The sequence below is a fragment of the Nerophis lumbriciformis genome, linkage group LG29 (assembly GCF_033978685.3).
Source record: "Nerophis lumbriciformis linkage group LG29, RoL_Nlum_v2.1, whole genome shotgun sequence".
In the NCBI taxonomy this organism is placed as follows: domain Eukaryota; kingdom Metazoa; phylum Chordata; class Actinopteri; order Syngnathiformes; family Syngnathidae; genus Nerophis; species Nerophis lumbriciformis.
In genome coordinates this window covers 27,385,357-27,400,417 of record NC_084576.2, presented here as the reverse complement: position 1 = coordinate 27,400,417, position 15,061 = coordinate 27,385,357, and the positions used below count along the sequence as shown (strand labels likewise).

General features: G+C 39.2%; 1 protein-coding gene across 1 annotated transcript; it reads left to right on the top strand.

Annotated features, from left to right (window-relative positions):
• parietopsin lies at window positions 1–14,448 on the top strand. The gene is made up of 4 exons (XM_061924297.1): window positions 1–1,312; window positions 6,475–6,803; window positions 6,869–7,114; window positions 13,897–14,448. Exons 1-4 carry the CDS (start codon window positions 997–999, stop codon window positions 14,050–14,052), a joined length of 1,047 nt encoding a protein of 348 aa, XP_061780281.1. The 5' UTR covers window positions 1–996; the 3' UTR covers window positions 14,053–14,448.
• The last annotated feature ends 613 nt before the right edge of the window (window positions 14,449–15,061 follow it).

Here is a 15,061-nt window from a genome sequence, read left to right as displayed (position 1 = left end):
AGGTGCCGAACCCCAAGATGCAGAGAAGGCGGAAGGCATTGTACGAGAAAACATGATTTAATTAAACACTAAGGCAAAACAACAAACGAAAGGGTAACAACAAAAGGCGCGCACAAGGCGGAGAACAAACTTGGTTATGAACTAAAATAGCACAGAGGCTAACTTTGGACAAGAAACAAAAACACTTACTGTGACACGAAGGAACTAGGACATGAGCAGAGTGAAACAAAAGTAGACAGAGCTACAACGACAAGTGTTAAGACAGGTAGTAATGACAATGATCCAGCACTGACTGCAGGGGAAGGCAGGTTTAAATAGCAGCTGACTGATTGACACCAGGTGTGGCCAGGTGCCAATCAGCCACAGCTGAGGGGAAGCAGCACTCAGGGAGACAATCAGGAAATGAAGACAAAATAAAAGTGCTGACAGGAAACTAAGACAAACGCAGAGGAAAAACTAAAACACAGTCAAACTGTCAGGGACAAGCCTGACAGTAGCGCTTCATTTCTTTTACATTTAAATGGCAAGCGAATTGAATCCACTCCCTGCACAATTGCAATACAGTAAATGGATCATTTTAAACATTGTTTTTGACTCGGTTTATCCAATAAATGACCGTTTATTTAGTGCACATGCTGGATACAACATAGAAAATGTATAATATTGCAATATACGGTAATACTGTTTTATATACCCTGCAGCACTAATGTTGTATATTATACCCTGCAGCGCTAATGTTGTATATTACAGCATCCACACATTCATCTAGCATAATGACATTTCCCCAAGTCTATTAAAGATAGAAAATACTTTCCAATTAGTATTACAGTGCATGTTTATCACTGTTTTTAATCCCCATTTAAATCCTGTTAGGATCCAATTTATCCTAATGCATCTATCAGGCAGATGCACCACGGAGAAAAGCCCGCATCCCAAATGATAAAAAGCAGGCGGGCGTAGTGAGTCCTCAGTCAACACGCGCTACATCCAGGCACCATGGACAGCACCGGCACGCCGTGGAGCTCCCAGGTGGCGCCCACCATCTTCCCCCGCGTGGGCTACAGCATCATCTCCTTCCTCATGTTCATCACCACCGTCCTGACGGTGTTCAACAACGGCCTGGTGATCACCGTCTGCCTGAAGAACCCGTCTCTGCTGCACCCCATGAACGTGTTCATCCTCAGCCTGGCCGTGTCCGACCTCATGATCGGCCTGTGCGGCTCGCTGGTGGTCACCATAACCAACTACCACGGCTCCTTCTTCATCGGACACACCGCGTGCGTCTTCCAGGGGTTTGCCGTCAACTACTTTGGTGAGTGCCGTCACTTTGATGCTTCCGTTTGTCGCTATTAACACTTTACACTATGTTTTATGCTGTTATTAAATATTCAAGGGACCCTGAACGCCTCACGATGAAGTAATAGTCTTATGAACGACACTATACGATATTACAACAAAATAACTTTTTTAATACTTAATACCGAAAATAAGTCTTGTTTTGTTTTTAATATAAAAAATTAATGGTCTATTTTTCATATATTTTCATATATAAGGCGCACCGTCGAGGAATGGTCTATTTTTTCGTCTTTTTCATATATAAGGCACACCGGATTATTAGGCGCATAGACGATAAATGGTCTATTTTTTCATCTTTTCTCATATATAAAGCGCACCGGATTATTAGGCGCACCGACGATGAGTGGTCTATTTTTTCATCTTTTTCATATATAAGGCGCACCGGATTATAAGGCTCACCGCCGATGAATGGTCTATTTTTCATCTTTTTTCATATATAAGGCGCACCGCCGATAAATGGTTTATTTTTTATGTTTTTTCATATATAAGGCGCACTGTCGATGAATGGTCTATTTTTTCATCTTTTTTCATACATAAAGTGCACCGGATTATAAAGCGCACCGCCGATGAATGGGCTATCTTTCATATTTTTTTCATATATAAAGCGCACCGGATTATAAGGCGCACCGACGATGAGCGGTCTATTTTTTAATCTTTTTCATATATAAGGCGCACCGGATTATAAGGCGCACCGCCGATGAATGGTCTATTTTTCATCTTTTTTCATAAATAAGGCGCACCGGATTATAAGGCACACCGCCGATAAATGGTTTATTTTTTATGTTTTTTTCATATATAAGGCGCACTGTCGATGAATGGTCTATTTTTTCATCTTTTTTCATATATAAAGTGCACCGGATTATAAAGCGCACCGCCGATGAATGGTCTATTTTTCATATATAAAGCGCACCGGATTGTAAGGCGCACCACCGATGAATGGGCTATTTTTCATCTTTTTTCATATAAAAGGCGCACCGCAGATGAATTATCTATTTTTCATCTTTTTTTCATATATAAGGCGCACCGGATTATAAAGCGCACCGCCGATGAATGGTCTATTTTTTCATCTTTTCTCATATATAATGCGCACCGGATTATTAGGCGCACCGACGATGACTGGTCTATTTTTTCATCTTTTTCATATATAAGGCGCACCGGATTATAATGCGCACCGCCGATGAATGGTCTATTTTTCATATATAAGGCGCACCGGATTATAAGGCACACCGCCGATAAATGGTTTATTTTTTATGTTTTTTCATATATAAGGCGCACTGTCGATGAATGGTCTATTTTTTCATCTTTTTTCATATATAAAGTGCACCGGATTATAAAGCGCACCGCCGATGAATGGTCTATTTTTCATATATAAAGCGCACCGGATTGTAAGGCGCACCACCGATGAATGGGCTAGTTTTCATCTTTTTATATATATAAGGCGCACCGCCGATGAATTATCTATTTTTCATCTTTTTTTCATATGAAAGGCGCACCAGATTATAAAGCGCACCGCGGATGAATGGTCTATTTTTTCATCTTTTTTCATATATAAAGCGCACCGGATTATTAGGTGCACCGACGATGAATGGTTTATTTTTTATGTTTTTTTCATACATAAAGCGCACTGTCGATGAATGGTCTATTTTTTCATCTTTTTTCATATATAAAGTGCACCGGATTATAAAGCGCACCGCCGATGAATGGTCTATTTTTCATATATAAAGCGCACCGGATTATAAGGCGTACCGCCGATGAATGGGCTATTTTTCATCTTTTTTCATATATAAGGCGCACCGCAGATGAATTATCTATTTTTCATCTTTTTTCATATATAAGGCGCACCGGATTATAAAGCGCACCGCCGATGAATGGTCTATTCTTTTATCTTTTTTTCATATATAAAGCGCACCGGATTATTAGGCGCACCGACGATGAATGGTCTATTTTTTTCATCTTTTTTCATATACAAGGCGCACCGGATTATAAGGCGCACCAACGATGAATGGTTTATTTTTCATGTTTTTTCATATATAAAGCGCACCGGATTATAAAGCGTACCGCCGATGAATGGGCTATTTTTCATCTTTTTTCATATATAAGGCGCACCGGATTATAAAGCGCACCGCCGATGAATGGTCTATTTTTTAAATCTTTTTTCATATATAAAGCGCACCGGATTATTAATCGCACCGACGATGAATGGTCTATTTTTTCCTCTTTTTTCATATATAAGGCGCACCGGATTATAAGGCGCACCGACGATGAATGGTCTATTTTTTCATCTTTTTTCATATATAAGGTGCACCGGATTATAAAGCGCACCGCCGATGAATGGTCCATTTTTCACATATAAAGCGCACCGGAGTATAAGGCGCACTGCCGATGAATGGGCTATTTTTAATCTTTTTTTATATATAAGGCGCACCGCCGATGAATTATCTATTTTTCATATGTAAGGCGCACCGGATTATAAAGCGCACTGCCGATGAATGGTCTATTTTTTCATCTTTTTTCATATATAAAGCGCACCGGATTATTAGGCGCACCGACGATGAATGGTCTATTTTTCATATTTTTTCATATATAAGGCGCACCGACGATGAATGGCCTATTTTTTCCATCTTTTTTCATATATAAGGCGCACCGGACCATAAGGCGCACCACCGACGAATGGTCTATTTTTCAAATGTTTTCATATATAAGGCGCACTGGATTATAAGGCGCACCGCCGATGAATGGTCTATTTTTCATATACAAGGCGCACCGACGACGAATGGTCTATTTCTGATCTTTCTTTATATATAAAGCGCACCGGATTATAAGGCGCACCGCCGATGAATGGTCTATTTTTAATCTTTTTTCATATATAAGGCGCACCGGATTCTAAGGCGCACCGTCAATGAATGGTCTATTTTTCATCTTTTTTTCATATATAAGGCGCACCGGACCAAAAGGCGTACCACCGACGAATGGTTTATTTTTCAAATGTTTTCATATATAAGGCGCACCGCCGATGAATGGTCTATTTTTCATCTTTTTTCATATATAAGGCGCACCGACGGCGAATGGTCTATTTTTGATATTTCTTTATATATAAAGCGCACCGGATTATAAGGCGCACCGCCGATGAATGGTCTATTTTTCATCTTTTTTTCATATATAAGACGCACCGGACCATAAGGCGCACCACCGACGAATGGTCTATTTTTCAAATGTTTTCATATATAAGGCGCACCGGATTATAGGGCGCACCACCAATGAATGGTCTATTTTTCATATTTTGTCATATATAAGGCGCACCGCCGATTAATGGTCTATTTTTGATCTTTTTTCACATATAAAGCGCACAGGAGTTTAAGGCGAACTGCCGATGGTCTATTTTTCATCTTTTTTCATATATAAGGTGCACCGAATTATAAGGCGCACCGCCAATGAATGGTCTATTTTTCATATTTTTTCATATACAAGGCGCACCGTCGATGAATGGTCTAGTTTTGATCTTTTTTCATATATAAAGCGCACCGGATTATAAGGCGCATCGACATAACGCTACCACCACCATGCTTGACGGTAGGCATGGTGTTCCTGGGAATTAAAGGCCTCACCTTTTCTCCTCCAAAACATATTGCTGGGTATTGTGGCCAAACAGCTCAATTTTTGTTTCATCGACATCACGTGGTAAATTCTGTGGTCAGATGAAAAAAAAATTTAGCTGTTTGGCCACAATACCCAGCAATATGTTTGGAGGAGAAAAGGTGAGCCCTTCAATCCCAGGAACACCATCCCCACCGTCAAGCATGGTGGTGGTATGTAGACGTTGCCTTCTCGTGGGTTCTGCTGATCACGCACACTTGCACGGGAGTCCGGCGTTCAGGGTTCAACAAAGTTTTATTGATCATGACTTGTATCACCTCCCTCGACTTTTCAGTCCTCGTCACTCTGGTTCGCTTGCTCCAACGTCTCTCCAACCACTCTTCCTCCTTCTGCTCCCGGCCGCTACTGGTAAGAACAACAGGTGATTAGATAACTGGCCCCAGCTGGGTAATCTAATCACCCGTCAGCTGTGTTTCGAAGCCGGCCCTGGGACACCCCGCTCCTGCAGCAAGCGCGCTGACCACGCCCCCCCTCCACATGGTAGTATTATTCTCTGGGCCTGTTTTGCTGCCAATGGAACTGGTGCTTTACAGAGAGTAAATGGGACAATGAAAAAGGAGGATTACCTCCAAATTCTTAAGGACAAGCTAAAATTTTAAGTCCGGAGGTTGGGTCTTGGGCGCAGTTGGGTGTTCCAACAGGACAATGACCCCAAACACACGTCAAAATTGGTAAAGGAATGGCTAAATCAGGCTAGAATTAAGGTTTTAGAATGGCCTTCCCAAAGTCCTGACTCAAACGTGTGGACAATGCTGAAGAAACAAGTCCATGTCAGAAAACCAACACATTTAGCTGAACTGCACCAATTTTGTCAAGAGGAGTGGTCAAAAATTCAAGTAGAAGCTTGTGGATGGCTACCAAAAGCGTTTTATTGCAGTGAAACTTGCCAAGGGACATGTAAGCAAATATTAACTGTCAGGTTCAAACACTGATGACATCTATTAAACAAGACAAGAAGCAAAGAATTAAACAGAGACAGAATTCAATTTGGCTCAATTGAGGAGAAAACTCTTGTACAGTCTCCAGCACGCTCTGGCGAAAGATTGTACGTCACCTCGTTTATTTGGACTTTCCCTGATTGCATGGCAACAGCAGTTTCTAAGGGAGGGGGGGTCGTAAACAGCCATCGCCTTTGGTTACAGAACAGTTCAAAAGAAAAGGTCGCTTTGAGGGGAGTCAGGCCCTGCTTCCTCTCCGCTTTTGTAGTTCTTGGGTCAAGACAATATCATTCTGTTAAATCAAAGAAATGGAACACATTCATGTTGCTTCCCATCCTACACAGTGGAGTTTCCCTTCTGCTTGGTAGGATTAAAGACAGCTTTTGTCCTCTCGCCGGGAACTCATGGAAACCGTTGCAGAAATGATTGGAAACTCAAGACAGCCATGAGATTATGTTCAACTTTTGACCACGACTGAACATCATAAATAATGAGGATTGTTAATGAATATCATTACCCTCTCCAGGTCTGGTGTCGCTGTGCACGCTGACCCTGCTGGCGTACGAGCGCTACAACATCGTGTGCAAGCCCGACAGCGCCCTCAAGCTGGGGATGAGGAGGAGCATCAAGGGCCTCCTCTTCGTCTGGGCCTTCTGCCTGTTCTGGGCCGTGGGTCCCCTGCTGGGATGGAGCGGCTACGGCCCCGAGGGGGTGCAGACGTCCTGCTCCCTGTCCTGGGAGGAGAGGTCGTGGAGCAACTACAGCTACCTCACCTTCTACACGCTCATGTGCTTCCTGTTCCCGGTGGCCGTCATCATCTACTGCTACTCCAGAGTGCTGGCGTCCATGAGAAAGGTTCTCTCACCCACACTACGTAAATCCATGCATACCGCGGACCTAAATTGCTGTTCTTTTCCCAGTTGAACAGGAGCGTGGAGCTCCAGTCGGGGCGTTCCTTGCAGAAGGAGAACGACCACGCCACCAGCATGGTCCTGACTATGGTGGTGGCCTTCTTCATGTGCTGGCTGCCTTACACCGCCTTGTCTGTGGTGGTGGTGCTCAATCCTCAGCTCCACATCCCCCCGCTGGTGGCGACCATGCCCATGTACTTTGCCAAGACCAGCCCCGTGTACAACCCCATCATCTACTTCCTGTCCAACAAGCAGGTACCGGCAACACCCACAGTGAAATGTTAATGTTGTCCGTGTGAAGACGTGCACACCAGGGCTCAGGCTGTGGGATTTTTTCCCCGTCTTATTAGGGTAGGTTACTTCATAAGTACCCGCAGGTAAACTTGTTGTGCAGACAGCAAGATCAAGACGTCCATTTAAACATACAGAGAAAGGAACATCTTAGATATGCAACACAAAGACCTACCGTATTTTCCGGACCGTAGGGCGCACCGGATTATAAGGCCCACCACCGATGGATGGTCTATTTTTCATATTTTTTCATATATAAGGCGCACCGCCGATGAATCGTCTTTTTTTCATCTGTTTTCATATCTAAGGCGCACCGACGATGAATTGGTCTATTTTTTTCATATATAAGGCACCGCCGATGAATGGTCTATTTTTGATCCTTTTTCATATATAAGGCGCACCGGATTATATGGAGCACCGCCGATGAATGGTCTATTTTTTTTATCTATTTTCATATATAAGGTGCACCACCGATGAATGGTCTATTTTTCATCTTTTGTCACATATAAGGCGCACCGGTTTATAAGGCGCACCGCCAACGAATGGTCTGTTTTTAATCGTTTTTCAAATATAAGGCGCACCGCCGGTGAATGGGCTAGTTGTTATATGTTTTCATATATAAGGCGCACCGGATTATAAGGCGCACCGTCGATGAATGGTCAATGTTTTGTCTTTTTTCATATACAAGGCGCACCGCGAATGAATGGTCTATTTTCCAAAATATTTTTTCATATATAAGGCGCACCGGATTATAAGGTGCACCGCCGATTAATGGTCTATTTGTCATCTTTTTCATGTATAAAGCGCACCGGATTATAAGCCGCACTGCAGATTAATTGGTCCATGTTCCCACCCTTTTCATATATAAGGCGCACCGGATTATAAGGCGCACCACCGATGAATGGTCAATTTTTGATCTTCATTCACATATAAGCCGCACCGCCGATGAATGGTCTATTAAAAAAAAAAATATATATATATTTTCATATATAAAGCGCACCGGATTATAAGGCGCACCGCCGATGAATGGTCTATTTTCCATATTTTTTCATTTATAAGGCGCACCGCCGATGAATGGTGTATTTAAAAAAAAAAAAAAAAAAAAAAAAAAAAAAAAAAAAAAAATCATTTTTCATACATAAAGCGCACCGGATTATAAGGTGCACCGCTGATGAATGGTCTACTCGTCATCTTTTTCATATATAAGGCGCACCGCCGATGAATGGTCTATTTTTTATTTTATTTTCTTTCATATATAAGGCGCACCGGATTATAAGGCGCACCGATGATGAATGGTCCATTGTTCATCTTTTTTCATATATAAGGCGCACCGTATTATAAGGTGCACCGCCGATGAATGGTCTATTTTGCATCTTTTTTCATACATAAGATGCACCGGATCATAAGGCGCACCGCCGATGAATGGTCTATTTTTTCGTCTTTCTTCATATATAAGGCGCAACGGATTATAAGGCGCACAAAATAGTACATAAACTCCAAGTTCCCAATGAAAAGGATAAAACATATAATATCCCAATCAGATAAGATTTGGGACAAGCCAGAATAAAACACCATAATAAAATAATAATAAAAGAATAAATAAAATACTACAGCTTATTTAGTTCTGTGACGGCAGCTGGGACAAAACTACATCTGTTCCGCTTTGTTTTGACTCTTGGGACTAAAAACCTCCGTCCAGATGGGAGAAGCTGAAAATAGCTGTGTAGGTAGTGAGATACATCAGTTAATCCCTCCTTTTTTTTTTTTTATCTCTGTAAAAATATAAAAAAAAACATGTTCAGTTTTTCTTCGTTTTTTCCCGATTTACAATGTGTGTTAAAATCCATTCCCGCCAACAACTACGGTTTTCCCGTAATGAGTACGTTCTTTTGATAATTTGGTGGTTAAAAACTACAGTTTTCAATTAAAAATGATGAACTTAAAAATGTACGAAGCAACTCCACAGGCAAGTCAATGATGATTGGTTGGTTTACGTATAAGAACATCCATGATTGGTTGGTTTGTTTACTATGATGAGTCACCATTGGTTAAGATTAGGGCAAAACATTAGGGACGGGCCAATCAGAGGCAAGATAGGGCGGGTCATGGAACCAGGAAGGGAAATCATAACAGACAGATTTTGGCGCGCTCTACCTTCCACATTTTTCCACCCGATTCAAACCGTTCTAACTTCAAACTGTTCAGCCTATTCGGGGAATCGTGGGCTTCCCCTTGATAAATTCCAAAAATTCCCACATTTCCCAGAATTCCAGGTTTTCCGGGACATTTTTCCCATTCAAAATGAATTGGCCATTTTTCAAACTTCCACCATTTCCACATTTTTCAACCTATTCAAACCATTCCACATTCAACACATTCCACCATTCTGGAAATTTAAACTTCCCCTTTTTCAAGTTCAAAAAAATTCCAGGATTTTCCAGAATTCCTGCTTTTCCAAAGCCCTATTTCCACCCTTTTTTTCTGGCGACTACTTCTTCCACATTTTTCAACGCATTTCAACCATTCCACCGTCCAAACATTCCTCTTAATCAGGACAAAAAAACGAAGTTGTTTTTTGAACTTGAAAAATTCCCGGTTTTCCCGAAATTCCAGGAATTCCATAATACCATTTCTCAATTCAACATGTTACTACTTCAACATTTCTTGACCTATTTGAAAAATTTCAGCTCCAACCGTTTCAACTCTTTCACCTCATTCAAGTTTTTTACCATTTTCAATCAAATTCCCGCTTTTCCCGAAATTCCAAATGTTTTCTGAAATTTCTTCAAAGTTCCACAATCCCCACATTTTTCATCTGATTCAAACTGTTCCAACTTCAAAATATTCAGCCTATTTCAACAATTCTAAAAAAAATTCCCGGATTTCCCATAATTCCTTTTTTATTTTTTTTGCATTATTCAAACTTCCACCATTTCCACATATTTCAACCTATTCAAGCCATTCCACATTCAACACATTCCACCATTCCGGAAATTCAAACTTCCCCTTTTTTAAGTTAAAAAAATTTCCAGGATTTTCCAGAATTCTTGCTTTTCCAAAGCCCTATTTCCACCCTTTTTTCTGGAGACTACTTCTTCCACATTTTTCAACGCATTTCAACCGTTTTACCATCAAAACATTCCTCTTAATCAGGACAAAAAAGGAAGGTTTTTTTTTTAACTGGAAAAATTCCCGGTTTTCCCGAAATTCCAGGAATTCCATAATACCATTTTTTCAATTCAACATGTTACTACTTTAACATTTCTTGACCTATTTGAAAAATTTCAACTCCAACCGTTTTAACTCTTTCACCTCATTCAAGTTTTTTTTACCATTTTCAATAAAATTCCCGCTTTTCCCGAAATTCCAATTTTTTTCTGAAATTCCCATTGAAATCAATGGGACATTCTTCAAAGTTCCACAACTCCCACATTTTTCATCTGATTCAAACTGTTCCAACTTCAAAATATTCAGCCTGTTCAGGAATTGTGTGCTCTATTTCAACAATTCTAAAAATAATTCCCGGATTTCCCATAATTCCTTTTTTTTTTTTTTTTTTTTTGCATTTTCCCTTTCAAAATGAATTGGCCATTTTTCAAACTTCCACCATTTCCACATTTTTCAACCTATTCAAACCATTCCAAATTCAACACATTCCACCATTCTGGAAATTTAAACTTCCCCTTTTTCGAGTTAAAAAAAATTCCAGGATTTTCCAGAATTCCTGTTTTTCCAAAGCCCTATTTCCACCCTTTTTTTCTGGCGACTACTTCTTCCACATTTTTCAACACATTTCAACCGTTCCATCGTCCAAACATTCCTCTTAATCAGGACAAAAAAACGAAGTTGTTTTTTGAACTTGAAAAATTCCCGGTTTTCCCGAAATTCCAGGAATTCCATAATACCATTTCTCAATTCAACATGTTACTACTTTAACATTTCTCGACCTATTTGAAAAATGTCAACTCCAATCGTTTCAACTCTTTCACCTCCTTCAAGTTTTTTTTTACCATTTTCAATAAAATTCCCGCTTTTCCCGAAATTCCCAATTTTTTCAGAAATTCTCATTGAAATCAATAGGACATTCTTTAAAGTTCCACAACTCCCACATTTTTCATCTGATTCAAACGGTTCCAACTTCAAAATATTCAGCCTGTTCAGGAATTGTGTGCTCTATTTCAACAAATCTAAAAAAAATCCCGGATTTCCCATAGTTCCTTTTTTTTTTTTTTTTTTTTTTGCATTTTTCCCTTTCAAAATGAATTGGCCATTTTTCAAACTTCCACCATTTCCACATTTTTCAACCTATTCAAACCATTCTGAATTCAACACATTCCACAATTCTGGAAATTCAAACTTCCCCTTTTACAAGTTAAAAAAAATTCCAGGATTTCCCAGAATTCCTGCCCTATTTCCACTCTTTTTTTCTGGCGACTACTCCTTCAACATTTTTCAACGCATTTAAACCGTTCCACCGTCAGAACATTCTTCTTAATCAGGACAAAAAAGGAAGTTTTTTTTTAACTGGAAAAATTCCCAGTTTTCCCGAAATTCCAAGAATTCTGTAATACCATTTCTCAATTCAACATGTTATTACTTCAACATTTCTATACCTATTTAACATTTTTTTTAACTCCAACCGTTTCAACTCACTCAGCTCATTCAAGTAGTTTTTTTTTACCATTTTCAAAAAAATTCCCGCTTTTCCCGAAATTCCCATTGAAATCAATGGGACATTCTTCAAAGTTCCACAATTCCCACATCTGATTCAAACTGTTCCAACTTCAAAATATTCAGCCTGTTCAGGAATTGTGTGCTCTACTTCAACAACTCTAAAAAAAATTCCCGGATTTCCCATAATTCCTTTTTTTTTTTTTTTTGCATTTTCCCTTTCAAAATGAATTGGCCATTTTTCAAACTTCCACTATTTCCACATGTTTTAACCTATTCAAACCATTCCACATTCAACACATTCCACCAAACTGGAAATTCAAACTTCCCCTTTTCCAAGTTAAAAAACATTCCAGGATTTTCCAAAATTCCTGCTTTTCCAAAGCCCTATTTCCACCCTTTTTTCTGGCGACTATTTCCTCCACATTTTTCAACACATTTCAACCGTTCCACCGTCCAAACATTCCTCTTAATCAGGACAAAAAACAAAGTTGTTTTTTGAACTTGAAAAATTCCCGGTTTTCCCGAAATTCCAGGAATTCCATAATACTATTTCTAAATTCAACATGTTACTACTTTAACATTTCTCGACCTATTTGAAAAATTTCAACTCCAACCGTTTCAACTCTTTCACCTCCTTCAAGTTTTTTTTTTACCATTTTCAATAAAATTCCCGCTTTTCCCGAAATTCCCAATTTTGTCAGAAATTCCCATTGAAATCAATAGGACATTCTTCAAAGTTCCACAATTCCCACATTTTTCATCTGATTCAAACTGTTCCAACTTCAAAATATTCAGCCTGTTCAGGAATTGTGTGCTCTACTTCAACAATTCTAAAAAAAATCCCAGATTTCCCATAATTCCTTCTTTTTTTTTGGGCATTTTCCCCTTTCAAAAAGAATTGGCTATTTTTCAAACTTCCACCATTTCCATATTTTTCAACCTATTCAAACCATTAAAATTCAACACATTCCACCATTCTGGAAATTCAAACTTCCCCTTTTCCAAGTTCAAAAAAAATTCCAGGATTTTCCACAATTCCTGGTTTTCCAAAGCCCTATTTTCACCCTTTTTTTCTAGCTTTTTTCTGGCTTTTCTTTCACCCTTTCTCCACATTTTTCAACGCATTTAAACCGTTCCACCGTCCAAATATTCCTCTTAATCAGGACAAAAAAACAAAGTTGTTTTTTGAACTGGAAAAATTCCCGGTTTTCCCGAAATTCCAGAAATTCTGTAATACCATTTCTCAATTCAACATGTTACTACTTTAACATTTCTTGACCTATTTGAAAAATTTCAACTCCAACCGTTTCAACTCTTTCACCTCATTCAAATTTTTTTTACCATTTTCAATAAAATTCCCGCTTTTCCCGAAATTCCAAATGTTTTCTGAAATGTCTTCAAAGTTCCACAATTCCCACATTTTTCATCTGGTTCAAACTGTTCCAACTTCAAAATATTCAGCCTGTTCAAGAATTGTGTGCTTTACTTCAACAATTCAAAAAAAAAATTCCCGCATTTCCCATAATTCCTTTTTTTGTTGTTGCATTTTTCAAACTTCCACCAATTCCACATTTTTCAACCTATTCAAACCATTCCACATTCAACACATACTACTACTTCTTCCACATTTTTCAACGCATTTCAACCGTTCCACTGTCCGAACATTCCTCTTAATCAGGACAAAAAAACAAAGTTGTTTTTTTGAACTGGAAAAATTCCCGGTTTCCCCGAAATTCCAGGAATTCCGTAATACCGTTTCTCAATTCAACATGTTACTACTTCAACATTTCCCCACATCTGCGGTCCCCTCCAAGGTTTCTCATTGTCATCCCATTGGGTTGAGTTTTTCCTTGCCCTGATGTGGGATCTGAGCCGAGGATGTCGTTGTGGCTTGTGCAGCCCTTTGAGACACTTGTGATTTAGGGCTATAAAAGTAAACGTTGATTGATTGCTGAGCTATGAGCGTTCTATTTTCCTGTTGCTTCCGCAGCCCGTTTAGTTGAGCGTGCAAACCGCAGCGGCCGAATTTTGCAGAACGCCAAGTAACTATCGCTTTGTCTCCGTCCCGACAGTTCCGGGACGGCGCTCTGGAGATGCTGTCCTGCGGCCGCTACATCCCCCACGGCTCCACCACCCGGGTCAGCATCAACATGAGACCCCTGAGCAGGAGGAGCCGGCTGATCCCCTGCAGCAGAATCAACAGGCACAGCAAGGTGTTGCCTCTGTAAAATATCCACCGCGCTCCCTTTTTGACGGCTCGTTAAGGACACAGAATGACAAGTCTGTGCAAGTGGGGTTTTTTTTTCTTCTTCTTCTTTTTCTTTGTCCAAGAAGTCCGGAGTGAAGAGGAGACTCGACAGCTGATGGACAGATGGAGGACAAAGGAACCAATAGGAAGCCTTCTGGTACACACTCATTATTCCAAGTGTTATTTTCCTCGCTTTCTTCTCTGTGACTGTCAGAAAAGAGATGACACGTCTCTCTTTAAAAAAAAACACAAAAAAAACAACCCTTATCGAACTCTATTAGGTAACACCAGCAACTTTCAGGGTATCTTTTGGATTGGATTAGATCAGAGGTGCCCACACAAGCTACTTTTTAATTGACCAAGTGGAGGGGATCTACCTCACTCACATATATATATATATATATATATATATATATATATATATATATATATATATATATATATATATATATATATATATATATATATATATATATATATATATATATATATATATAGTGAATTGAGAAATCACTGCACTCACATATATATATATATATATATATATATATATGTATATATATATATATATATATATGTATATATATATATTTATATATATATATATATATATATATATATATATATATACATGTGAGTGAGGTAGAGGGATACATATATATATATATATATATATATATATATACATACATATATACATATGTACATATATACATATATATACAGTGGGGCAAAAAAGTATTTAGTCAGCCACCAATTGTGCAAGTTCTCCCACTTAAAATGATGACAGAGGTCTGTAATTTTCATCATAGGTACACTTCAACTGTGAGAGACAGAATGTGAAAAATAATCCAGGAATTCACATTGTAGGAATTTTAAATAATTTATTTGTAAATTATGGTGGAAAATAAGTATTTGGTCACTTCAAACAAGGAAGATCTGTGGCTCTCACAGACCTGTAACTTCTTCTTTAAGAAGCTCTTCTGTCC